This window comes from Penaeus monodon, chromosome 4, assembly GCF_015228065.2.
Source record: "Penaeus monodon isolate SGIC_2016 chromosome 4, NSTDA_Pmon_1, whole genome shotgun sequence".
Classification (NCBI taxonomy): Eukaryota; Metazoa; Arthropoda; class Malacostraca; order Decapoda; family Penaeidae; genus Penaeus; species Penaeus monodon.
Genome location: NC_051389.1, coordinates 59313798 through 59340600, shown reverse-complemented (window position 1 = coordinate 59340600; position 26803 = coordinate 59313798). Strand labels below are relative to the sequence as shown.

Below are 26803 nucleotides of genomic sequence, written 5' to 3'. Positions count from 1 at the left end.
CTTCGAATCCCACAAATCACACACAGAAAATGATGTACTCACGATACCAAGCCAGAATGGTGGAAGAAAATAAAATAAATGTGCACGTAGATAAAAAACAAACAGAACACAATATCGATGAAGAGACTCCGCACACGTAAATCATTTGGTTCTGCAGGCATCTGCAACAAACAAACACCAATCCACAGCATCTACACATCTGCATCGGCGTTATCAAAATTTGTAACAAAAGCGGAGTCCATTTCCTTCGCTCCTTTTCACCTCAGTCGCCTCGCGCTCGTCGACTGCAAATGGTAATTATCAACACAGTTAAACTGAAGTATTGAAAGAGTTAGTTCCTTGGCACTGGCATGTTTGAGGTCCGGTACCCACCACGCCCCCTTCTTCTTCCCCTCCCCCTTGGCACTTTAGCGGGGGGAGAGGGACAATGAGAAAAGGTGGGACGGGTAGAGTCCATGCCCGCCACGTACAAACACGCACATATCCACACGCGCGCGCACGCGCACACGCAGCACCACACGGCCACGCGTCTCACAGGCCAGGCGCGGGCCCAACATACACGTTCTGTCTCGCTCCTGCTCGGATCACTACTGACTTGGAGTCTCTCGCGGCCGCTCGCCACGCTGCGCCTCCCCCTCCCTGCCCCGGGCCCTCCCCGGCCTCCCCCCAAAGCTCTCGGAGTCTCTTTCTCCTTCGCCAAATGGAGATTTTAATCGCCCAGTTTTGTGGATAAAAGGAGGGAATTGTGGAGAAGGGAACTACGCAATCGTATTAATATCAGCACGCGCAGATATAACCTTTAAATGCAAGCATCGGCCTATTTAAGATTTGTTCAAAGAATTTTAGTTTATGTTCTGGATGATAAACATATAAATTAACAGCTTATCATTATCATCATAACTATTATAGTTGTTATGTTTGATTCACCACCATCACCATCGCTGTTACTGTAATCACTTTATTGACATTACCAAACGTCATTACTACCTTTTTAATATGACCATCACTACAGTACATTACTGTTGTCATAGTTATTATTGTTATTGTTCTCTCTTTTTCTATTATCATTATCATCATCCTTATTTTTTTCCCATTATCTTTATCATTCTCCCATTAATATTATTATTAACATTATCACCATCATTTTCATATTATCACTATCATTACCATCATCATTATTATAATCAATATTATTATCATCCTTATTTTTATTATCATTATCATTCTTATTATTATTATTACTATTATCATCATTATTATTACTATTACAATTATCTTCATCATCGTTATGGATCATTAGTAGTATTAGTAGTAGGTACTGTCATCACTATCATTACTGCTACTGCTTTTATTATTACTACTAATGTTGCCGTTTCTAAGTACACAAATAACTACTGTTATTACTATCATTATCACTGCCATCATTATCATCATATCTATTACCATTGCCATCATTAATAACCGCTATTAATAGCATTATCATTACCATGACTATCACTCATCGCCATTAATATTACTTTTATCAATACCACTATCATTATCATCACCATCACTACTATTGCATGTTTCTTTGGTAAAACTTGTAAGCCTGAAAGTGGTAAACTGCGTTATGAAACCAAACGTGTACAGACTGAACGCAAACGACACTTATGCACGTCCCTGAACTAAATTTCTCTGCTTCCTTGGGATGCAAATATAATTGTCTTTGCTTCCTACAACAAATTTTTGACTAATTAAACGCAGAATTCTGCGTTACATACACACATTCATATATAAAGACACACGCACATATGCACGCACACATGTAGACACAAGTATACATATCCAAGCACATATGCATTTATGCATAGAAAGAAAAGAGGAAAGAGAGGGCGGGAGGGAGGGAGGAAGGGAGGGAGAGATAGAGATAAAGAGAGAGAGATAGATAGAGAGAGATAGAGGGGAGGGGGGGTACTAAGGAAAAGGCAAAATCTGCGTATCCTCACAAAACACAAGCATGCGACGCACCTCCATCGACACGCAACACACACATTTGTAGTTACTCACCTCCCTCCCTCCCTGCCTCCCACTCTACCACTCACCCTCTTCCCCACTCCCTCCCTCCCTCCCTCCACCTTCCCCACTCCATTCCTTTCCCCATCTCTCCCTCTCCCCCACTCCTTCCTCCCCTTCTCCCCACTACCTCTTCCTCCCCCCTCCACCAGGCTCCCCCTTCCCCTCAGCGGCAGCCTCACGAAGCGCCGCCCGAGAGAAGCACGAGCTACAGAGCGCTCAATTGCCCTGCGCCGGCCACCGAGCCCGAAGGAGACGGAGCGGCGACGCGCGCTCGCGTCTCCTCCTCGTTCTCTTTCTCCTTCTCCTCGGGTCTTCTGGTTCCTTTCTTCCTCTACTGTTTCCTCCCACCCTGCTCCTCTTCGTCCTCCCTCTTATTTCCTTTCCTTTTTCGATTTCTCTTTCGTCGTCGTCCTCCATTTCCTCTTCTTCTCCTCTTTCCCTCCCCTCCTCCTCTTCCTATTTCCCTTCCTCTTCGTCTTTTCCAACCCCGTCCTCTCTCCTCCTCCTCCTCTTCCCCCCCTCCTCCGCCGCCGCATTCTGTGGCACTCCGCAGAAGCGCGCAGTTTCTCTGCTCTAAACGGATTTAAATTATCACCTTCTGGGAAATCTGGACCGCGGCGCAGCCTCGGCACGCACCGAATCCCGGGCGACGCGCGCACACGGCAACGTTCACACGCTCGCAGAACCATGCAATCAATAAATATCAAACCAAAAAATAAAATACTTTGTCAAAACGACCTAAAATCACACTTCAGAAAATCTTCCGACCAAAAAATAAAGGAATGCGATGTAATAAGACGAAGGCATAAAAAATGGAGGAGAATAAAAAGGATGAGGGAGAAAACGGGAGGAAGAGGAGGAGGAGGAAAATTTGGAAGAAGAGGACGAGGAAGAGGAAGAGAAGGAAGAAGAAGAAAAAGAAGAAGAAGAGGAGGAGGAGGAGGAAGAGGAGGAGGAGGAGGAGGAGGAGGAGGAGGAGGAGGAAGAGGAGGAAGAAGAAGAAGAGGAGGAGGAGAAGAAGACGAAGAAGAGGAAGAGGAAGAAGAAAGAAGAAGAAGAAGAAGAAGGAGAAGATGTAGGAGAAGAAGAAGAAGGGGAAGATGTGGGGGAAGAAGAAGGATGTGGTACAGAAGTAGAAAATGAAGAAGAGAAGAACGAAGAAAGAGAGAAAGAAGAAAGAGATATGAAAAGATAAGTAAACAGAACAGCAACAGCCACAACAGTAACAACAACAACAACACAACAAGAAACCGTAGAAGGAGAAATCCAGAAGACCCCCCCCCCCCCGAGCAGCAGTGACGGCCCGGCGACGGAGAGGCTGCGGAGAAGCGCCCCTTTACGCCTTCCGCAGCAGCCAAGCAGGAGAAGGCAGAGAGAGATTCCGTTACGCACATCGCTCTACGCTTTCTACTCCTTGTTTCCCTCACTGCTATGTAACCCCCTCCCCCTCCCCCATCTCCCTCCTCTCCTCCCCCTCTTCCTCACTCCTCACTACGCGGACCGGACTGGGAGCCACGATGCTAATGTAAGGGAATAAGAGAACGGATGTGTAAGGAAAGGGAAAAAATAAATAAAACGGCGATGTAAAATGCACTGGGGAAAACAAAAGAAAAATCAAAAAGAAAAAAACATATTAAGTAAACCACACCCGAGATTACGTTGCAAGCACCGCATTGCCAACGGAATCAGATTCATCCGTCAGCATTGATATCAACAATATGTTTACTCAAGAAACGGCATCATTACAAACAGCCAAGTCATCCTTCCCGCTACATCGCCCTCGTGGACACAAGAGCATCGCCTCCCCGCCCATGCGCCAGCATTCGAGAAGCGTCGGGAAAACAATGCATGCAACACACCGAAAACTTTCACGAAATACATACCTCCCCCCCCCCCCCAAGAAAAAAGAAGCTTGACAACCCTCTATTGTGATATTGGCTTCAGCGTTCTTCTGTTGACGAGGGAAGCAGCTCCTTGCATTCTTCGAAGCGTCGAGATCGTCCCCTCTTCCATCTTCTCTCTTGACGACTGGAGTAAAGGAGAATCCAGTTGTATCTTGTGTTGCTGACTCCCACTCAGTAGCTCGCTCGCTCACTCACACTTCAAGCGTTTTATTTCATCTATTCTTAGAGAATTCATTTCTTTATTCACTTCTTCACTTTCTTCAGTCGGGTCTGTGATCATCACAGTCGAAAACTCGTTTCACTTGCATTCTTGCATACCTACTCGTTCATCCATCAAGGCAATCACACCCATCAGTAAGGTATGAACCACCCTTTCACTCGCCCAATTACCCACTATATAGTTAGCAACTCAATCTGTTAACTCGCCTACTAACTCGCACTCTCATGACTCACTAACCCACTCCCTCGCAAAGTCACACTCACTCTGCCCTCACCTCTGTTTCCCCCTCCCTCACTCGCACTCGCCAACACCTTGTGCTCTGCTCGCTCGGCGTAAGTGGCCGTGAAGAGAGCCAGGCGAGAGAAAGAAGGTTTGTTCGACGAAAAAGAGAGACAAAATGATATCAAGTAGACAGCTGTTGTACAGTTTCGGGGGAAAATTGCATGCGTTATATTTCTTCGTAATCTTAACATAAATGGCCAGGTAGATGGGGGAGGAGGAGAAGGAAGAGGGGAGGATGGATGGGGAGAAAGAGGGGAGGGGGAGGAGAGGGGGGAGGGAGGGAAGGAGGAGGAGAGGGGGAAGGGAGAGAGGAGGAGGAGAGGGGGAGGGAGGGAGGGAAAGAGGGAGGAGGAGAGGGGGAGGGAGGGAGGGAAAGAGGGAGGAGGAGAGGGGGGAGGGATGAAGGGAGGAGGGGAGGGACAGGGAGGAGGGGAGGGTAGAAGGGAGGGAGGGAGGGAAGGGAGGGAGGGAGGGAGGGAGAGAGAGAGAGAGAGAGAGAGAGAGAGAGAGAGAGAGGAGAGAGAGAGAGAGAGAGAGAGAGAGAGAAGAGAGAGAGAGAGAGAGAGAGAGAGAGAGAGAGAGAGAGAGAGAGAGAGAGAGAGAGAGAGAAGAGAGAGAGAGAGAAGAGAGAGAGAGAGAAGAGAGAGAGAGAGAGAGAAGAGAGAGAGAGAGAGAGAGAGAGAGAGAGAGAGAGAGAGAGAGAGAGAGAGAGAGAGAGAGAGAGAATCTGAGAATAAATCAAATATTAAACGCGATTTTTAGTTAGTTCAACAAGAGGACCCGCTGCTCCTTCACCCGTTATGCAACATTCCAGGAAGAGGGAAGAGGAGGAGAGTGAGGGGGGAAAAAGGGGAGAGGGAAGAAGGGACGGAGTGGGAAGAGAGAGGAGGGAAGGGGAAGGAGTGGGAAGAGGGAGGGGAAGGGGAAGGAGTGGGAAGAGGGAGGGGAAGGAGAAGAGAGAGAAGAGGGTGGGGAAGGAGAAGAGAGAGAAGAGGGACCGGGCCACTGTTACGGTAAACATGCATGCAAGACAGCACGTGCTTCTCCGGTGACAAACAAGAGCCATTACGGCGAAACCACGTGGATTTGTTATTGTTTTGTCTTGCGCCGCCGGGTGGGCGGTGGGTGGGTGGGAGGGAAAGAGTGGGGAGTGGGAAGATAGAGATGAGGGTGAAGCATTACTGTCATCATTTGCGTCATCATTACTACCCTTATTTAGGCAATGATGGGCAATGCCATCACGGTCATCACAAAGCAGTGGTCGCCGCTGTCGTCGCTCGCCACTAACGAGGCGAGGCAGGTTCACCAGCCCATCACACAATCGCCAGATCGCATTTGCCGCCGTGTTTTCAAGAAAATTTAGCCGTGACAAGTAAATATCTTTTTATGAGCGTAACAAAATTTAAAGAAATGTTGCTCTCTTCGTGCACTTCTTTCCCCCTTAACCATACATCAAGGAGGAGGAGGAGGAGAGGACAACGAGTAAAATCAAGAGCAAAGACGCGTTTCGCAGACTCCTTACTCGAGGAAAAGGAAGAATCTCCCCTCTCGCCTCCCAACCCCAGCCCGGCTCCTACCTAGCCCCACTTCCCCCCACCCCCCGTCCCAAACCATCACAACCCCCCACCCTCTCCGCCACCCCGACTCCAACCACAATTTCCGCGACCCTGAAAACCCTAATCAGATGTCTCAGTACGGCACGATCGAAGGCACGATACGGCACGGCACGACACGCTACACGACAACCCTGCTCTGCCCTACGTACCCCGGGGGAACACGCAACCCCAGGGCGGTTGTGGCTGCGAAAGAGAGGGAGCACTCTGGAAATACCTGACGGGGAAGGAGGGACTGGAAGGGGAAAAGGGCAAGGGAAAGGAGGATGAGGATGAAAAGGATGGGAAGATGAGGAACTGTGGAGACAGAGAGAAGAGGAGAGAAAGACAGAAGGGGATGGAAGAGGAGGAGGAGGAAGGGGGGGGGGTGAGGAGAATAGAAGAGGGAGGAAGGAGGGAGAGAGGAATGTGGAAAGAAGGGGGAATGAAAAGTAAAAAGAGGAAGCAAGCAAGTAGGCATACGAAAAGGAGAAAACAAAAGAACAGGAAGGAGGTTGACAAAAAGGAAAAAGAGAAAGGACGATACGGATGGAAGTGATAATGAAGAACAAGGAGAACAGGATAAAGTGAAAAGGGAGAGGAAGAGAAACTCGAGAGAAAGTGACCAGGCAAGGAGGGGAAGAGAAAAGCATGAGTAGAAAGGGAGAGGGAGGGAGGGAGGGAGGGAGGGAGGGAGGGAGGGAGGGAGGCAGAGAGAGAGAGAGAGAGAGAGAGAGAGAGAGAGAGAGAGAGGAGATGAGAGAGGAGGAGAGAGAGAGAGAGAGAGAGAGAGAGAGAGAGAGAGAGAGAGAGAAGAGAGAGAGAAAGAGAGAGAGAGAGGAGGGGGCGAAGGCGAGAAAGACAACAGACAGACGGAAAGCAATTGCAAATACCAAGCAGAAAACCAAAACCAGAGAGCCCCCCCTAAAAAAAAAAAATCGCAAAACCAACACCCATCTCCTACCCCCTTACCTCCCCCTCCAACCTCCGCCCCTCCCACGACACCCAGGCACCTCATCTGTCACCCGGAGACTCATCTGTCCGCCAAGCGAGCTCATCCCACCACGCCCAGACCTCAGGGACACACGCCCACACACACTAGACAAGTTTGAACACTCACGGGTACTTACATCCCCCCCACACACACACACAAAACAAGGAGGAAGGAAAAGGGGGAAGGGAAAAGGGGGGAGAGGGGACGAGAGAGACAGGGAGAGAGAGAGAGAGAGAGAGAGAGGGGATGAGAGAGAGAGATGAGATGAAGAGGAGAAGACGAGAGATGAGAGAGAGAGAGACGGAGAGAGGGATAGAGGGAGGGAGAGAGAGAGAGGGATAGAGAGAGAGAGAGAGAGAGAGAGAGAGAGAGAGAGAGAGACCTTGGGGTGGGGAAGGAGGGTGAGGAGTAGGGGAAGAGGAGGAGGGAGATAAGGAGGAGGAGGAGGAGGAAGAGGGGGAGGGGGCATGGAATCAGGAGTAAAACACACGAAATTTCACGTAACGTACACGACACAACAATAGCGTGTTCGTGACTGGCAGACATGGTGCCGGCGTTACCAAGAGAAAGGAAAATAGAGAGAGAGAGAGAGAGAGAGAGAGAGAGAGAGAGAGAGAGAGAGAGAGAGAGAGAGAGAGAGAGGAGAGAGAGAGAGAGAGAGAGAGAGAGAGAAGAGAGAGAGAGAGAGAGAGAGAAGAAAGAGAGAGAGAGGAGAGAGAGAAAGAGGGAGAGAGAAAGAGAGAGAGGAAAAGACGAGAGGAGAGAGAAAGAGAAGAGAGAGAGAGAGAGAAAAAGAAAGGGAGAGAGAGAGAGAAAGGGAAGAGAGGAAGAGAGAGAAAGGGGGAGAGGGAAGGGAGAGGAAGAGAGAAAGGGAGGGAGAGGAAGAGAGAGAAAGGGAGGGAGAGGAAGAGAGAGAAAGGGAGGGAGAGGAAGAGAGAGGAAAGGGAAGAGAGAGAAAGGGAGAGGAAGGGAGAGAGAAAAGGGAGAGGAAAGAGAGAGAAAGGGAGAGAGAGAGAAAGGGAGAGGAAGAGAGAGAGTATATCCTACCACACTGTAATATAAATAGACTAATAATAGTGTTGTAACAGAAACAACAAAGATACCCATTAATAGCGATATGGCAGCAGTTGGGCGTAAACACTGTAGCAATGCTGATCATAATAGCAGCGTCTTCGACCCCCTTCCCCCACTCGCCGCGCGCACGGCACGCAAAATCGGCGACGGCGACGAAGGGCGAGCGAACGACGCTTTAAGACTGCCATTTCGCATTCCGGTCGCCCGCGAGGAATGCGGAGTCCCGTGAGGCGCGTCAGGCACACGAGCGACGACGCCACGGAGACAACAGGAGGGGGAGGGGGAGGGGGCCATTACGGGGCCAGCAAGACAGTTTCTCAGTCGCTCGCGGCTTCTTCGCTTCGGACGCGAACTCGTTTATTCACTCGTCTACTCATGGCACTCGCTCACTTGCTCGCTCACTCACGCATGCACTCAACCACTCACTGTCTCACTCACGCTTGTACCCACGCACTCATACTTACACTCATTCATTCACTCACGTACTCATTCTCTCACTCACTCGGTAGTCTTTTCTCTCTCTTATTCTATTAACGTAAACTGACACGTAATAGAAACTGGAGAAGCAGAATGCGAAAGTAACGAACAAGTGGAAATAGAACTTACCTTTCACAGCCAATCCTCTATTCTCTCTCGCTTTATTTCCCCTTTTCCGTTTCCCCTTCTCTCTATTACCCTCAACTGCCAGTAAGAGGAAGCATCACATACCTGCGGGAAAACGAATAGCATGTGTTTATTTCTCCATCTCTAGTAAGCAGACGCAGTGGGCATACTCTCGACAGCTGGTTTAAGCAAGGAACTGTTTAATTAAAAGTAAGTGGTGCCTTAAAAATATACAGGAGACGAAGAGAGAATGGAAAATGAGATGTATAAATGGACAGCTGGTGAAAGAGTACTAAAAGCCATGAGGGAAGGGGAAGGAAAGGGGGAGGTGGGGAAGGAAGGGGAGGGTAGGGGAGGTGGGGAAGGAAGGGGAAGGTGGGGAAGGAAGGGGAAGGTGGGGAAGGAAGGGGGAGATAGGGAAGGAAGGGGGAGGTGGGGAAGGAAGGGGGAGATGGGGAAGGAAGGGGGGAAGGAAGGGGGGGAAGGAAGGGAGAGGTGGGGAAGGAAGGGGAAGATGGGGAAGGAAAGGGGGGGTGGGGAAGGAAGGGTGGGGTGGGGAAGGAAGGGGGAGGGGGAAGGAAGGAGGGGTGGGGAAGGAAGGGGGAGATGGGGAAGGAAGGGGGAGGTGGGGAAGGAAGGGGGAGGTGGGGAAGGAAGGGGGGGATGGGGAAGGAAGGGGGAGGGGGGAAGGAAGGGGAGGGGGGAAGGAAGGGGAAGGGTGGAAGGAACGGGGAGGGGGGGAAGGAAGGGGAAGGCAGAGATGGAAGAGAACGGCGGCAAAGGAGACGGAATGCTGCGGAGGGGGGGCGGCGAACAGGTGTGCCGGATGGAACGTTGCAGGTGACCAAGGAAAGCGTTAACAGCAGCAGGTGGGGGACGATAGCGTCGTATGGGGAAAACAAGGTTTAGGTACAGGCTCTTTCTATAGACGAATCTGGGAGCCAATCCCCTCGCCACATCTGACACAGGCTGACATTTCATAAAAAAAGGTGAATCAATAAAATCAGGAAGAAATATTCGCTGGTGACGTGTCCACCGCTACCTAGTTAATATATCGAGTGAGGTAACGGACAAAAAATATCGAGTCATTCTCAAATAATGAAAGAAATTTGGTAATAACTCTCACTGCAGAGAGTACCAGACATCCGAGACGGATGACTGCACCAGGTTCTCGCTCTCTCCCACACGCACACGCACACGCGCACACACGCACGCACGCACGCGCGAACACACACACACACACACACACAACACACACACACACACACACACACACACACACACACAAACGCATGGCATAGCCATACATACACCATGGCATGTATATACATGCCACCAGCAGATAGTCCAGCCATGCCATGGCATGTACGTACATGCCACCCATTGGGAAAGGGTTAATATTGTCCAGCAATAGCTTGTCTTACTTTCCAGTGGAACAGGATTGATCTATTGAAAGAAAATACATATATACAGTAAAATAATTATTATAATCACACACACACACACATACATACATACATACGTACACACACACACACACACACACACACACACACACACACACACACACACACACATACATACATACATACATACATACATACATACATACATACATACATACATACATACATACACACACACACACACACACACAACACACACACACACACACACACACACACACACACACACACACACACACACACACACACACAACACAGACAAGCGGATTACTTAGGATAACTAGAAGCTATCACGCAATGGGAGTTCGATGTTAAATATTAGGAGATAGTTTTCAGTTTCACGTCATCGCATATATGATATATAATACATATACATACAGGCACATGCATGCATACATAAAGCAAACATGATCTCTATTCCATAAGCGTCACTCATATATGCATGTTTGTGGGTGATTTGCTCTATGGTTGTGAGCGTGGCTGCGTGTGTGGTTCGTTTGCAGTTCAGTGTGCAGTAGCGTATGCAGTAGCGTGTGCGTGTGCGGTTGTGTATGGTTGCGTGCGTGTGCGGTTGTGTATGGTTGCGTGCGTGTGTGGTAGCGTGAGTGGTGGTGTCCGGCTACGGGCGTATACATATGCATTTATATATTTACTTACGTACCTGAGCCATACCACCACTCCTCACGCCTGCCTCTGCCTCCATCACACCTCTCCGTCCCCCATCTTCCGTATCGAAGCCCCTCTCACCCCTCCCTCTACTTCAACTTTCCAGACACTTAAACGGGAAGAAGTTACCCGACCCATGTAAATTTCAAGCGCGCATATTTTATCAAATTTCGGTTAATCTTTATGGTACGGGCGCTCTAAGCTTGGGCAAACTGATGTTGTTGTTCTTGTAGAGGACAAAAAGTTGAAGTCGTCGGTACAAGAAACAATTTGCAGCACTTATATAAAGAGAAAAATTCGCGGAAAGCGCCGCTCATAGCCCAAGTCCAGTCGGTGCTCCCGAGTTTCAGTTCTATCTTGCTGTACATAGCGAGGTGTATACAATGTGTCCTCGGGGGGGAGGCAGAGCTACGTCAATCCTCCGCCCTCGGGCAATGTCCATAGGGCACACCCAATCACTGCAACTCTGGCAAGTGCGTCCGTCCTGTAAAGAATTGCCTTTAAAGAATTACTTTTTGTGTATTGCGTGCTTTTAAGTCTGTGTAATGCCTCGTTACTCAGTACCTTTCACTATTTCTTCCTATTTCCGATCGATAAAATTCACAAAAAATACTATACCCACCTACTCAAGTTCTTGGCAAAGACCGGAGGAAGAGAAGTGAGAAGCGAACCGCAGATATGAAACGGAACGACGGCGCTGATGCTTATCTCATAAGGCGCGTCCGTGACTGAGGGCCAAAGGAGTGGGAGAGAGAGGAGTGATGAGGAGAGGAGGAGGAGGGAGGAATGGAGAGTGATGGGGAAGGGAGTTATGGAGAAAGGAAGAGGAGGGGAAGGAATTAAGGGAGTGGGACGTGATGGGGAAAGGAAGAGCAGGAGGGAAGAGTAGGGAAAGGAGGAAGAGGGAAGGAGTGAAGGGAGTGAAGCGTGATGGGGAAAGGAAGGGAAGGGGAGAGAGAGAAAACAAAAGAGTTAAGAGAGCCAGGGAAAGGGAGTTGGGGGGAAGAGAAGTGCTGGAAAATAAAAACAAAAGGGGAATGAGGGAATGAGAGAGAAAGAAGAGAGAGAGAGAGAGAGAGAGAGAGAGAGGGAGAGAGAGGGGGGGGGAGAGAGAGGGGGAGAGAGAGGGAGAGAGAGAGAGAGATAGAGAGAGAGAGAGAGAGAGAGAGAGATGAGAGAGGAGAGAGAGAGGGGAGAGAGAGAGAGAGAGAGAAGAGAAAAGAGAGAGGAGAGAGAGAGAGAGAGAGAAAAGAGAGATAGTGAGAGAAAGAAAGGGGAGAGGGGAGAAAGAAAGAGAGAGAGACAGAGACGGCCAGAGAGAGACGGGCCAGAGAGAGAGAGAGAGAGAGACGGCCAGAGAGAGAGAGAGAGAGACGGCCAGAGAGAGAGAAGAAGAGAGAGAGGAGAGAAGAGAGGAGAGAGAGAGAAGAGGAGAGAGAGGAAGAAGGCAGAGAGAGAGAGAGAGAGAAGGAGGAAGAGAAGAGAGAGAAGAGAGGAGAAGAATGAGAGAGAGAGAGAGAGTGAGACTAGAGAGAGAGAGAGAGAAGAGAGAGAGAGAGAGAGAGAGAGAGAGAGAGAGAGAGAGAGAGAGAGAGAGAGAGAGAGGAGAGAGAGACGAGAGAGAGAGAGAGAGAGAGAGAGAGAGGAAGAGGGGAACGGAGAGGGAGAGAGAGAGAGAGGAGAGAGAGAGAGAGAGAGAGGAGAGAGAGGAGAGAGAGGAGAGAGAGAAGAGAGAGGGGGAGGGAGAGAGGAGAGAGAGAGAGAGAGAGAGAGAGAGAGAGAGAGAGAGAGAGAGGAGGAGAGGGAGAGATGGGAGAGGAGGAGAGAGAGAAGAGAGAAGAGAGAGAGAGAGGAGAGAGGAGAGAGGGAGATGAGAGAGAGAGGAGGGAGAGAGAGGAGAGAGAGGAGTGAGAGAGAGAGAGAGAGAGAGAGAGAGAGAGAGAGAGAGAGAGAGAGAGAGAGAGAGAGAGAGAGAGAGAGTATTCAGCGTAGAGAAGAGCAATGTGCAACTGACAATGAGAGCGGAATAAAAAAAACATAACGGACGAACGAAAGCGAGATTAAAGTGCCAACAAAAAGGGGGTATCGGTTTGCCGGAGATGCCAAGCAGACACTCCTAGCCCCGCCCTCTCCCTCGCCCGGGTCACTTGCACCAATAATGGCCCTTTAAGCACGCAACGGTCGACATACCAACCAAGCGGCAAGAAGCAGACGGGCAGCTGACCTTTGACCCCGCCCTCCCGTGGCCCATCTGTAAACAATAACACCTCCAAATCTTTTCGGCGCTGCGGGACTGTGGGAGGATGGTTGGGAGGGAGGAGGGATGGGAGGGAGGAGGAAGGATAATGGGATTAGCCACGGATGCTGGAAAACCCACGAGGTCAGTAAGGTCACCGTGAAGGGTCATGACACGGTGGTGTTAAAAAAAGATGTTCGAGATTGTGATCTTTACACATATAAATGCATATATGTCTATCTCTATGTGTGGAACTTTTTACTGACGTTCTTGGCATTTCTTTACTCTCTATTTTCAAGAATAATTGGTAAACGATTTTTAAAAAATTATTTAACAATTGGCTCATTTGTATTTTGGCCGTGCATAGGTTAATTCGCCTTTAAAAATTAAATAAAAAACCTTCGAAGTAAGTTCAATGTTCTTCCACAATTTATGTCGTTGACCTCCATCAAGTCCCTTGCACATTAAGCCTCAAATGCAATTGAAGTTCATTGAGCAGTTTAAAGCCCTTTTTAATCCGATTACATAAAATTGCCCTTTTAATTTATTTTTTCTGTGTAAATATGCATTAGTTGTGTCCGGCAATATTAATATAGGTAAATTTCCAATTAAATCCTGCATTTTTGCCAAAGGAAAGGGAGTAAAAATCCTAGAAATCGGCCGAAACCCTACTTTCTTCGTCATTTCTTCGCCGCCTGGCAACTTCGACCGAACTTTCTGGGAGACTGTCTTGAGAACCTTCTTTAAAAAACTAACCACACCTCGCGTTTTTTGAGCCGCTTACCTTTCCTGTTTTGAAGGCCTTGAGTGTATCTCTCCTCCTGATCGTCTTCTTGAAGTCACCGATGCTCTTTAAGTACTCAAAGTTGTTCGGAGTCCTGGGACTGTCCGTCGCTCCCTTCCTTCTCGGCGCCATGGTTTGTTTTTGAACCGAGCTTCTTCCCGCCGCCGCTAGGTGGCTCCCGCAGCCCAGGGAGGGCAGGGATAAAAGGCTTTTTGAACGCTTGTGTCGCAGAAATGCACTCGATGCGGTCTCGATGGCATACGCCAAATATTATAGACATTTTTTACTGATTAAAAATTAAAATAGAATTTCACGTGTCCTTTTATAACCCAGCTTCCTCGCACCCCCGCTAGGTGACGCGCGCTAGCTGGGGGAGCTTTGATAACATTTTTGAATAGCTATTTTCTTGTGACCTCTTAAGGGCGCAATGACATATTATCAATGCTATGAATGCTGTCTTAGCAACAAAATTAATGCATTGGTACGGTTGATTTCAGACAATTAACGTAATCCTCTGCAAAGCTAACGTATTTTCAAAAATAATTATGTTCATTTCTTTGCATCAAGAGTATATTTACAATATCAGTAACTTGTAATTTAATAAGTACAATGGGAAAAGAGTTATCACCAAATTAACTCGTATCCTTTCCTGTTACTTCACATCAGAGATAACAAAACAAAACAAAAAAATACAATCCGACTCCGAAGTCGAGAGCCCATACCATACAACATTCAACTCATATATGCACTAGGGAAATGATTACCTTTAAGGAATGAAAATCCGCAGCAGGAAAATATATATTAAAATGCATTCGGAGGTTGGGATGGCGTTTTAGAGGCGGCGCCACAGAGCAAAGATGGCGGGCAGTCACCGCTTGTTTACACTCGAGACTTGGAAAAATTGGGCAAAATCGGGCAAAGCAGAAGTGTAAGTCAGGTTTTCCTATTTACCAAAAAATTCCAATTTCACCACGAATTTTGTAGAGGTATTTTCGCAATATTATCACAGAAATATTGCAATTTTAAGAGCTTTGCAATTGAGGATTCCGAGAGTCCCAAGTGTCAACAAATGTAGTTTTGTTTTGTTTTCTCTTATAACTTTTCTGGAAGGTTACAGATGAATATGTGGTGTAAGGAACGCTCATTTAACGCTTTCAAGTGAATCGTTTGCCTTGTCCTTAACAAAGCAAAAGGAGATGAGCGCGTGTGAGTCATTGTTTGGCGTGATGTTTTGTTTGCATCGTTGTTTGACCGGCAGCCGTCCAAGTGTTTACGGAGCATTAGGCGAATCACGGGGTTCTATGGCGTACATTAAAGGCTTAGAGATTTGGTGAGAGGTCGTTATCTTTTGTGGGAGAACTTCACCCAAAGGACCCCCTAATGTGAATATATCTGATTTTGCTACACCTTCATGCATTTACCGTTTTGTAGTTGGCAATTCCTTGTTGTAAATGTTGCAACCAGTTTATGTAGAGAGAATCGATATGATACCATAATGCCTCTCACAAGAGTGTTGTCCCTGTCAGCATCAGGGCAAGAAGCCAGGTTTTCCAAAGGGTGAACCTGTCAGTCTCCGCACTCCCTTTTATGACAGATTTACTGCAGGTGGCATACTACTGACGCTGCCATTTTGCGTTGAAGAAGTCACTGGTTCGGAAAGACTACACTGGAAAATATGTGAATTATTTTTTTTCCTTTTGAGATACTTTGAGTAACACCCTCTCTATCGGTTGGGAATCGTGGAACCTTTTTATTCATGGAACTTATTTTTACGGTGTTGACTGATAACACAAAGAGACCTGGTGATACCAAGATGCAGAAAAGTATGGGTGCTCATGATTACTTGCATGACACCTTTTCCCAATAATAAACGTGCTGATACCTATGAAATATTGTTCAATATGTATGTGGTCAAGATAAAGATTTCTAAAAATTTGATAAATAAATGAAATAAGACAAAGTGTTCGATAGTAGTTGACAGTTGTATATGTTTTTATTGACAAATTTCATTATTTACAGTGAAAGCTTATTGAGGAAGCTTTACAGTTTAATATTACTACATAGCGATATTTATTTCCATTTGACATCCTTAATGAAACACATTGCATGTGTTGAGAGGTGTGATTTACTCAAAATGATTAAATGCAAGATCCTTGGTCAGATTCTAGCCCATGACTATAACAACCCAATCTCTTTATTACGTCTCATTAATTTTTCATTTCTTTTCAGAATCCAAACAATCAAGCAGCTATTAAAAGAAGACTCAGATAACCCTGGCTTATCCCAGCCAAGTGTTTGCAAAGGTAAAGGGTCCTGTTTTGTCTTAGAATGAAAGTCTTGAATATTTGTTTTCCTTTATATCTACCATATATATATATATATATATATATATATATATATATATATATATATATATATATATATATATATATATATATATACATACATACATATATATATTGGTAGATAGGACTGCTCTGTGGACATCTACAAATAGTACTTGTTTATAGATAGATCAGTCATTTGACAAGCATTAAATATTTTTTGAAAGTATTACTGGAATTGAATGTGACCTAAATAGGAATATCCATAGCATAAGAAATATATTTTCTGTTTATTTGTTTTATAGTGGGTCACTTGAGTAATACAGTAAACCACTTTAATGATATTTCAGTAATTATTTCACAAATTTAACTAGATATAATTATGTTAATATGTTTATCAAACTTTCAGACCTGTCCAGAGGACTGTATGAGATATTGTCAGCTGTTTTAAGAGGCAACTTAACACGTGAACATGTGCGACCGCTTCTCGCAGAAATGCTTGTAAGTATAATATAGAGCTGTAGCTTATATATTAATTTATTCATTCATTTATTTATTTATGTATGTAAATATGCATATATGCATATTTTCATGTTATTCTATGAGTATACTTGTGTGTATATAGATAGATAGATAGATAGATATTTTTTTTAGATAGTAGTAGTAATTTTGATTGTATTGTATTTAAACATTACTATATTTCATAAGTGTATTTTCAGAGTCACCAAGTTTTTAAAATTTATATTGTGAAATAAGCAGAGAAAGACAGACAAACAGAGACATGTGAGAGCAATACAGGTAGAGAGGAAAAGGTAAAAGCTGTCTTTTTATTAGGGATTATGATATTTAGAAAGTAACATCCCTATGATCTCCACAGAACTGGCACCCAGATCTGGCATCACAGCTGGTGGAGGTGGCTACCCTTCTTGACCTGGAAGCTTCCACCATTGACCGCCTCAGCAGAAACCGTGAGCAGCTGATGATGCTGCTCAAGTCCTTAGACATAGATAAAATGATGAAGGAAAGGTTGGAGATTGAAACCCTCGGAGATTATGGCATAGTGAAAAACAAGAAAAATTTCCACACAAAGCAGATAAAAGTGAAGACTAAGTTATTGTAAGTATATTTGGATAGGTATATAATAGTTAATTTTAGTAATTAAATTGATACCATTTGTGAATCTTTTCCCTGTATAAAAGCATATTGTGTAATGTTGGATAATTCTATTTTCAAATATCCCTTTGACAAGTGAGTTCTTACTAATACATTTCTCATGGCCTACAGCTACAAACAACAGAAATTCAACCTATTACGAGAAGAAACAGAAGGTTATGCTAAGCTTGTGACAGAGCTCAATCAAGAAATAACAGAGAGGGTTACACCTCAGTCAATCATCCAAGTTATTCGTAGTCTTATTGGTAATCCAAAGGAGTTTTCTGCATATATATTTATGTGTATATTCATGTGTCTTTCTATGTATATACACGTGCAATTACAGATTAATTAAAAATCTTTGAAATTGTGTATACGTAATTTTTTTGTTATATGAATTCAGCACATAAACTCATTTTTCACTTTCAGGTGGTTTCAACTTGGACCCCAATCGTGTCTTAGACCTTATCTTGGAGTCCTTGGAGGCTCGGCCATCCCAACACCAGTTCTACACAGGACTCCTCAATCAGTATCCTTGTGAGTCAGCCACCATCAGTGAACTCTTGGGCTTCAAGCTCAACAATTACGCCTCAAATGGGAAGGACACCAAGGGGATCTACACCACCATAGCACTCCTCATCCAGGCCAACATCCTGCAGCTTTCTGATATCTACTCATGGGTAAAGATGCATAGGCCTACATCAGTTATCATAGCTATAGTTTTGGAGATTACTTCTCCTTTTCCTCCACTCATTTTCTTTTTCTCTTCACTTCTCTCTACCTTCTGAATCCCCAGCACGTGTTTTTATGTTCCTTCTACCCTTCTGCTCATCTTTCTTTTTCTTTTTCCTATTACTCCTTTTATTCTTTTTTCATTATCATTTTTCTTCCTCTACTTACCCTTTCTTCTTCATCTCCTTATCACTTTTTTCCTCCTCATGGTTATTTTCTTTCATATTTTAGATTTTCCTTCTCATAGATTACTTAGAAAAAATGTTGATGATGATTTATACATGGGCACAAAGGTGGCTCACTTTTGATAAAACCATCTTGATTTCCCTACTTCTCGTCAGATATGTTAACTCAATCAATTCTCCATGCACATGACAGTTATAGCAATTTATTCACCAGCTGCTCAACATTTGTCCCATCTATTCTAAAGGCCATTTTTTTACTCATCCACACACCAGCTGACACCCGAGGACTCCTCCATGATTGAGTGCCATCTGAAGGAGGAGAGTGAGGCGAAGGAGATCGTCAGAAAGCTTAATGTCATATCTACCAAAGACAAGGATAAAGACAAGGAAAAGGAACAAGAGCGGCAGGAAGAGGAGGGTCTCAAAGAGGACTTCAAAAATCAGGAGGTGTATCTGTCCAATCAAAAGATCCAGTTGTGCATTGCTCTCATTGAGGTTAGTCAAATGGTAGAATTTGGTTGATTAAGGCAGGAAGATCCTTCTGTTAAGTATTGCTGCTATAAACAATATGAGAATATTGATATAGGCTATACTCTGATGTATGTGAACTGAAGTAAATAGTTAAGGTTGAGAGCATCAATAATTTTGTCAGAAAAAAAACTGATTAATTTTCATTGTGGTGATTAAAAATGTTGGCCTTTCCTTCTTGTAACTTGTCCATAATATTTTTCCTACCAAAACAGGTTGGAGCTTGGGAGCATTTTGTAGAAATTTCATCTCGTTTCCCTGACTATTATTTGATGTCTTTTCCTCCTGTGAGTCAAGCACTTTGTCAACTAGTTCATGCCACAATTGAACCCATCTACAGAGAGTAAGTCAGTCATTTCCTCAGACTTTTTTATAGAGAATGTTAGTTTAATAGAATAATGAAGGTAAGGAGATATATGCTTTATGACATTGTTGATGAAATAATATCTGTTTGAAGTATGTATAAAGATGGTCCACTTTTAAAATGGTTGGCCATTTGTAAGCATAGCAAATCATCATTAAAAATGGTTTAACACTCATGCCAATTTGCAGGGTGTGCAATTTACCAAGCCGACTCAAGGCCTCTCGAGTGAAGCCACTAGACAACCCTCTAGCCCCACAACCAGCCAAGAAGTTCAGTGATGTCTGTTCCACAGTGTTCCCCATGCTGCTTGTGCTTGGACCACACCTGTACCATGACCCAGGGCTCATGTGCAAGGTCCTGAGGGTGGCTCGTGTTGCTCTCAAGGAGGTGAGAAAGACAAGTGTTGTATAGGTTGTTTTATGTGGTATTGCTGCATATATATTATGTAAATTACATTATTTTTATAGTATTGTTATTACCAATATTTGAAAAATATTTTATTTTCTTGTTTTCTGTTATTTCTCGTTTATTTTAAGTGTTCCCCTAATGATAAGCTTTTGATATTTGATATCAGATTTCTGTACTGAGGCCTGTCCTGGAATGTGACAGCACTAAATTTAAAATCAAGCTGCTCTTAAACTTTCACCAATTATAACCTCAGACTTGCACACTGAGTTACAAACTCCTGTAATAGTAAGGCTTAATCAATACCAACAATGCAAATCAAGGCTTTGTGGAGGGGAGAAAGGGTATAGGAGCCCCTTTTTGCCAGAGCAGTTCAATTCTTGGCTGAAAAAGTTTTTGTTTACATTTTTTAACCCTTCATATACCATTATCTTTTGAATTACAAATAATTTAAGTAGTGTAAAATCTTTAATGCAGATATGAATGACATCTTAACCCTAGTTCACCTTTGCAGGCACCAGTAGGGGAAGATGGTGAGCGGTCCAATTTCTACTTTGAGTTTTTAAGCGTTTTGGATGAAGTTCTCCTTCCATCGCTCTCCATGCTAGACTCGAACCCATGCTTGGCAGAGGAGATTTGGGAAACACTCAAGATGTATCCCTATCAACACAGGTTAGTTATCAGCAGTTTAAGAAAATAGATAAATTTGAGAGTTTGAAGTTGGGTATGTTTAAAATTCTCTGGCTGATTGTGTTGTGCAAATGTAATTAAAGTTTGGTGCAAATTTTTTTATAGTCAAAGACTAATGCCATTGTATCGAATAACTTACAGATATAGGTTGTATGGCCGATGGAAGAATGAGTCCTTCACACAGCATCCCATGTTGATGAGGCGTCGGGCTTGGCTGCTCAAGAAGGCTAAGTTCATCATGATGCGCATCACAAAAGAAACCATCAAGCCTGTAAGCCGAGGCATTGGAAAACTGACGCATAACAACCCTGGCCCCATATTCCATTATGTGAGTGATAATGCTTAGGAATCTCTCATTCCCTTTTTGCTCTTTCTCCTCTCTCTCTTTCTCCTTCCTTCCCTCCTTACTTACTTCCTCCCCCCCTCTCTCTCTCTCTTTCCTTCCTTCCTTCCTTCCTTCCTTCTCCTTCCTTCCTTCAGACCCTCCCCCCCTTATCTCCTTCCCTATCCCTCTTACTCCCTTTCCCTCTCCCTCCCCTTCTCTCATACTGTCTTGCTCTTCCTTGCCTCATTTCCTTTCCTACTGATTTGAAATGGAATGTTGTAAATATATACTTAACCAAAAGGACTAGATAATTCTGTCCAATAATGACAGTCACCAAATAGCCTCTTGAGTGAATAATTAGAAGCATGGAAAACATGTATTTTCCTCCTGTCTGTGATTTTGGCTGCGTTATACAGTATTTTCCTGTAAGTGAGACTCAGCATAATTTTGAGTGGCTGTAACTCTTGAGCCATTGCTCTTGGGCCAAACAAGTGATCAGCTCTTTAGTGCATGCAGCTTAGAGCAGGTTTGTCCACTTGTGGCATGGAAACCTACCATCTTGCATTTCAGGCTAGTTCATTATGGCAAAGATAAATGCCAAACAGCATACTTTCCCCCCTTGTAATAACTGTTAACATACTTATCTTTTATTTTTACAGATCCTGATTCAAGTTCAGTTGTATGACAACCTAATTGGCCCTGTGGTAGACAGCTTTAAGTACCTGACATCTCTCTCCTATGATATGCTTGGATACTGCATTGTGGAAATTCTCTCAGAGAACAAGGATAGAACAGCACATGAAGGTCCTCTTACTTTGCCTATATTGAAATTATGTAAATAATATCTCAAGGTTAATACTTTCACAGAATATTACTGTCTTTGGTGGATTAGGATTGTCTGGTTTGCACAGATGTAAACATTTGTTTCCTCTTTCAGAGATGATCATCTCACCATGGCTTCAATCCCTGTCCAGTTTTTGCGGCACAGTGTTCAAGAAGTATGTCACAGACCTTGGAGGCATCTTACAGTTTGTGGCCAACCAACTCAAGTCTGAAAAATCCATTGATCTCCTCATTTTACGAGAAATAGTACAGAAAATGGGTGGAACAGACACTTTAGAAGATCTCACAGCTGAACAGGTTAGGGAGGAGTGCCCCATTAGCAAGAAGACATTATTGGTTATTTGTTTGTAATATGTTCATTTTTAGACAGTTGTCTAAAATCTGCACTATTTTCCTTTTTGTTTCTGATATACTAGTAGTTGCTCTGCTGAAATTCTAAAATTATGACACTGGTTTTCTATCAGTCATAAATCTTTTAATTTGATTTATAGTACATATTTTAATTTATTCATTTTTCAGTTGATGACTTTACAAGGCTGAATTTGTTGGGTATTCATTGATTAAGTTTTGGCAGTTTATGATGGATAATTTATATAGCTCAGTACTAGGCTTGGATTCTATCACTTCACTTATATCCTTTTTTAGTAAAGACAAAGATATTCTTCAGAGACTCGTAATAATTGGCTGAATGTAACATATGTAAATAATATCACCGTGTTTCAGGTATCACCTCCAAACTCTTAATTATCAAATGGTTATCATCATTGATATGTCTATGTCATAAGTCCTTTGCAAGCAAATGTACCCTGATACGATAATAACTAACAATATTTGGTCCTCCTTATGCTTCTTTTTCACAAATCCATATAATAATTTTTAACATGGTTATATATATATATATATATATATATATATATATATATATATATATATATATATATATATATATATATATATATATATATATATCTATGTCTTTACAGCTGTAAGTGCATAAAACAATAGATCCTTTTTTATCTATAATGACATAATACCTAATATATTTCTAATCATGTCAAATATATGCATTGCTTTTATCCACTGATACTAGACTCTTTAATTTTAAAAAATATGAAAATGGGCATTTTCAAACACAAAAGTAAATATATAAATAGAATTTTTTTTTTTTTTTAATAATTCTTGGGATAATCACATTTTTATGTTGAATACATCACGACACCATATAGATAATAGTGACAATATAAGAAGATTATTTACTTCATGCTTTAGCCAAGCTCGGGAGGTTAGTAATGCCAGGTCAGGTCGCTCAAGGTCACAGTTTTGTTTCCACTGTGTGGCCATGTGGGAAGTGTTCCCTCACCAAGTCCACATATTCAAATATTCAGACTCCTGGTACCCCGTTGTTTATGTAAATAAGCTTGTTTATGTGAAGTACTTCGAATGAAGTCCCTCATTTCTGTCCTGGCTCTGGGCCCCTGAAACATCTTTTGAAGAGGGCATGGCTTGACAAATCTTGAAGACTTCCCTCACTCTGTCCTCATACTTTTTCTCAAGCCTGAGATAATTCTTCAACAGTTGGACATAATGGGGGAGACTTGCCTTCATCTACTACTTCCTAAAAATGCACCTGGATGGTCTTACCAAAGTATTTTTGAGAGGCATCAGTCAGCTTGTTTGTTAGTTGGTGCTTCCCTCTGATTAAATTTTTTCTCATAGATTTCCTTTGCTTGGTTTTCTTATTTTCTCCAATTCTTTCAGTTTCCTGAGTCTTGTGGCTGTTCTTTTTTGTATGTGAATCATACACTTTTACTTTACAAGTTTTGTCACTGTACGGTCCATTTCTTCATTAATTTTTGTCACTGCTTTGTAGGCTCTGGAATTGCCATCGCCGAGGAAGATCACAACATCTGAGTTTGTCTCTTTCACTCCTCCCTCAATTCCTTCCATCTCCATTGATCCCAGTAGTCCAGAAAAATTTGTCTCACATTGTCCACTATGCACAGTCTTGTGCCATTCATCGAAGCTGCTCCGATCTTTTAATTCTTCTTCTTCTTCTTCTTCTTTGTCTTCTGCTTTCCATCATTGCACATGATTGGTGATACTTGCTTAGAACTTCAAAGTCAAGAATGAACTGATGATATCACAGCTTACTTCTATATATGGCTAATGGTCTGAAGTGAGCCAGGTACCATCAAAGATAGCATCTACATTTAGGTACCCTTCACTGTATTTTCCTTTCCCTTGCATGTCATACAGGTTCTCTACACATTGTCTGGTTAGGCACTGCTGTTCATTATAGAAATAGTACATTTGTTTATATATATAAGTAGCATGCATACTGAATGTTGTGGGAGATATCTCATGCATTCCATGATTGGTGGAAAGGCTTGACAAGCCTACCTTCCCATAACCATCAGATATTCCCTTCTGTAAAGTCACTGTCCTTGTTTGCTCTTTCAAGGTTTCAAAGTGTCGCAATCATCACATCAAATGTTTTTACAATCAAAGTAATTAGGATAATGCTCAAAGGAATTTAATAGCCTTTCTCACACCTCACCATAGGGATTTCAGTCTAGCCGTGAAAGTACCACTATAGCATTATCTTCACCCTCTTCATGAGTTTCTCCTTATTTCCTTAGCAATAAACTGTGATGAAACTCAGCTACTGTAACATTCTTTGTAAGTGTTTCTGAAGCAAAAGATGTCTCGCATCCTCTGCGGGTCCCAAGATACTTGGAACTTCTTCCTCTATTCTGAGCATTTTTAGGAGGTTCAGAAGGCTTTCCTTTTAGTGCTTACTGTTGGTATTGTCACTGTGTTCAGGCAATAAAATTGCCAAACAACAACACTAGGAGATACAAGCAACAGGTGAGAGTATGGCGTGCACCATCTCCCACTATTTATCAGTTATTGACGCTCCCTCTTTTTAATGGGGAGGAAGGCGACACCACCTCACTGCAGTTGCTGTACAATGATATTAGAATGCAAAATATGCAAAAGGAAGCATAGAAAATTATAGAAAAAAAAATGCAGTAAATATAAGACAAAAGAGAAAAAGGGTTGTGGCAATGTTATCCGGGCATTTAACCCATCACTGCCGGGTAGCAGAAATCCCTGAGCATAATAAAACTCTGGTGATTTCTGGCAATGGCCAGACACTGGGCACGGGAGTCCACTACATCAAGCTGGACATCCTGCTCTACATGCTCTGGAGTGTCACTGTGCCTACAGGCTTACCATGCTGACCAAGCGGTTTATTATGACACTGGATCATGTGACCTGGTAGCGCTGGGTTAAAGACATGGCATTTAAATTGTCATTGACATTTTATACGCCTGCCACCAGGCAGGTCCGAGTATTTGCAGGTGGTGTCAGCTATGTTAGACACAGACGAGTCCATAATTTTTTTTTTTTCCTGATAATTTCTCCAGAATTAGCTACTAAGTCCTCAAGCTGTCAAAAACATCTTTACCTTGACTGTAGCATACCCACTTTAAATTTACAGTTGAGTGCTATGTGTGGTGGAGAACTCCTGCGTCGGGAAGCAGGGCAGTATCAACAGGAGAGGAACACCAAGAGGTCTTCTCTCCGTTTGAAGGAGGCTCTCCTGGAGAATGACCTTGCAATACCTTTGTTGCTGCTTATGGCACAGCAGAGGTCATCTATTGTGTACAATCAGACAGAATCGCCCCATTTAAAACTTGTAGGGAAGCTGTATGATCAAGTAAGTGTATAATCAATAATTACTTTAAAGTAAATACCATGAATCAAGTTTCATTTCATTTGTACTTCAATGAATTGCTTCTGGAGAATTCATAATGTAAAATATTTATATGCTTTATAGTAAGAGCAACAAGAAATCTCCATGGCATTAACCCTAGAGCAACAATGAAATTTTGATATATTCAAATATCTATAGATTATGTTAGTTTGTTTTTTTTCTTCTTCTTCTTTTCCTTCTCACATTTTTCCTTTTTTATTTCAATATTGCAGTGCCAGGATACAATGGTGCAGTTTGGCTCATATCTCTTCCAAGTTGTCACTATAGAGGAGCTGAGTGATCGGCTGCCAAGCATTGGGTCATTGCTCTCTGATTACCACATCAACGCTGATGTTGCATTCTTCCTCGCACGTCCTCTTTTTATAAATATGTTAAATGTAAGTTTAGTGTACTGATGCTAAGTTTTCTCTTTAGTGGAATTTAGAGATAGTAAGTGTGTGTGTGTGTGTGAGAGAGAGAGAGAGAGAGAGAGAGAGAGAAATGGGTGCTTGCTTGCTCTAAACATCTGATGGTTTTGGATTTTGTTTCTGAAAAGATACTCACTGTTGTGCTGGTTTTCAAACTCATAATAAGTACATGTTTGTACTGTGTGAATAAGTGTATATTAATTTTTTTATCACTACCTCTTCACAGTATGTGTTTTTGTATATATTTTACTTGTCTTTTATTTCAACAGTCCAGATATGATGAATTAAGAAGGCAAGATCGTGGTGAGAAGAAACTGACCATTGAGCAAAAGAAAGATCGTTATATTCAGGCTTGCAATGAAGTTTTTGAACCCATTGTTTCCAGCATCCAGCCACATTTCAGTATTAAGGTATAGTACTCTGTGAATACACAGAGGAAATATAAGTAATATGCAAAATTAGAAAATCCTTGAGACAATAATGAACCAAGATTCTCAAACTTCCTGTTTTGTTGGACTTTGATATTACACGGCAGGCCAAATTGCATTTAAGTTTCTCAAAACTGCATGGCTAAAACAGTTTGTCAATTATCAGGTCTGGGAGGACATGGATCCCTCCTTCTTCCTCACTTTTTGGACACTCACCATGTCTGACCTGGAGGTCCCACACCACATGTATGAGAAGGAGATCAAAAAGATTGATGCAAATGTTAGCGTAAGTAGCATGATTTTTGAAGATTTAGAAATTGGTGTGTCTGGAAATTATTTAATTTTGGGAGCTTATTAATTTTCCTACAGTACTTGCTCATCACCCTTAGTCATCTTTTCCAAGTGATGTACTAAAAAGCACCTTTATGTTGGTATAATATTACTAGCCTATTTGTACTTTAACTGCCATGGCTTTGTCAAAGTACATAAGTTTCCCAAATTTTCCTAGATCAATTTCCATAACCTATTATATTTTCCAAAGCCATCGACAAACAAACGCAAGAAGGAGACTGACCGTCTTTTGGCACTGAAAGAGAAGCTCCAGGAAGAGGAGAAACGTCAAAAGGAGCACGTAGACAGAGTGTATGCCAGATTACAGCAGGTGCGTTTTCGTCATTGTTTCTTCATCTACTTCTTCTTTTCTTCATCTTGCTGTTGTTATTGTTGTTGTATTCTTCGTTATGTTTATATCTTGTAGTCAGTA

At 43.2% G+C, this 26803-nt stretch overlaps 1 protein-coding gene and 1 pseudogene across 2 annotated transcripts in view; one reads left to right on the top strand and one right to left on the bottom strand.

Annotated features, from left to right (window-relative positions):
• LOC119572403 overlaps window positions 1-585 on the bottom strand; it is a 54354-nt pseudogene extending 53769 nt beyond the window's left edge.
• A 14118-nt stretch (window positions 586-14703) lies between these two features.
• Window positions 14704-26803, top strand: part of LOC119572400 (THO complex subunit 2-like) — a 55356-nt gene continuing 43256 nt past the window's right edge. For both annotated transcript variants that reach the window (XR_005228722.1, XM_037919503.1), the window contains exons 1-18: window positions 14704-14804; window positions 16106-16179; window positions 16610-16701; window positions 17078-17316; window positions 17485-17618; window positions 17782-18032; window positions 18543-18764; window positions 19013-19140; window positions 19350-19548; window positions 20081-20238; window positions 20398-20584; window positions 21241-21385; window positions 21519-21721; window positions 24930-25148; window positions 25418-25582; window positions 25882-26022; window positions 26207-26326; window positions 26582-26701. Coding sequence is in view for 1 of the 2 variants with exons in the window: in XM_037919503.1 (XP_037775431.1) it covers window positions 14734-14804; window positions 16106-16179; window positions 16610-16701; window positions 17078-17316; window positions 17485-17618; window positions 17782-18032; window positions 18543-18764; window positions 19013-19140; window positions 19350-19548; window positions 20081-20238; window positions 20398-20584; window positions 21241-21385; window positions 21519-21721; window positions 24930-25148; window positions 25418-25582; window positions 25882-26022; window positions 26207-26326; window positions 26582-26701 (2868 nt within the window). In the remaining variant the exon portion in view is untranslated. The remainder of the gene's footprint in view (window positions 14805-16105; window positions 16180-16609; window positions 16702-17077; window positions 17317-17484; window positions 17619-17781; window positions 18033-18542; window positions 18765-19012; window positions 19141-19349; window positions 19549-20080; window positions 20239-20397; window positions 20585-21240; window positions 21386-21518; window positions 21722-24929; window positions 25149-25417; window positions 25583-25881; window positions 26023-26206; window positions 26327-26581; window positions 26702-26803) is intronic.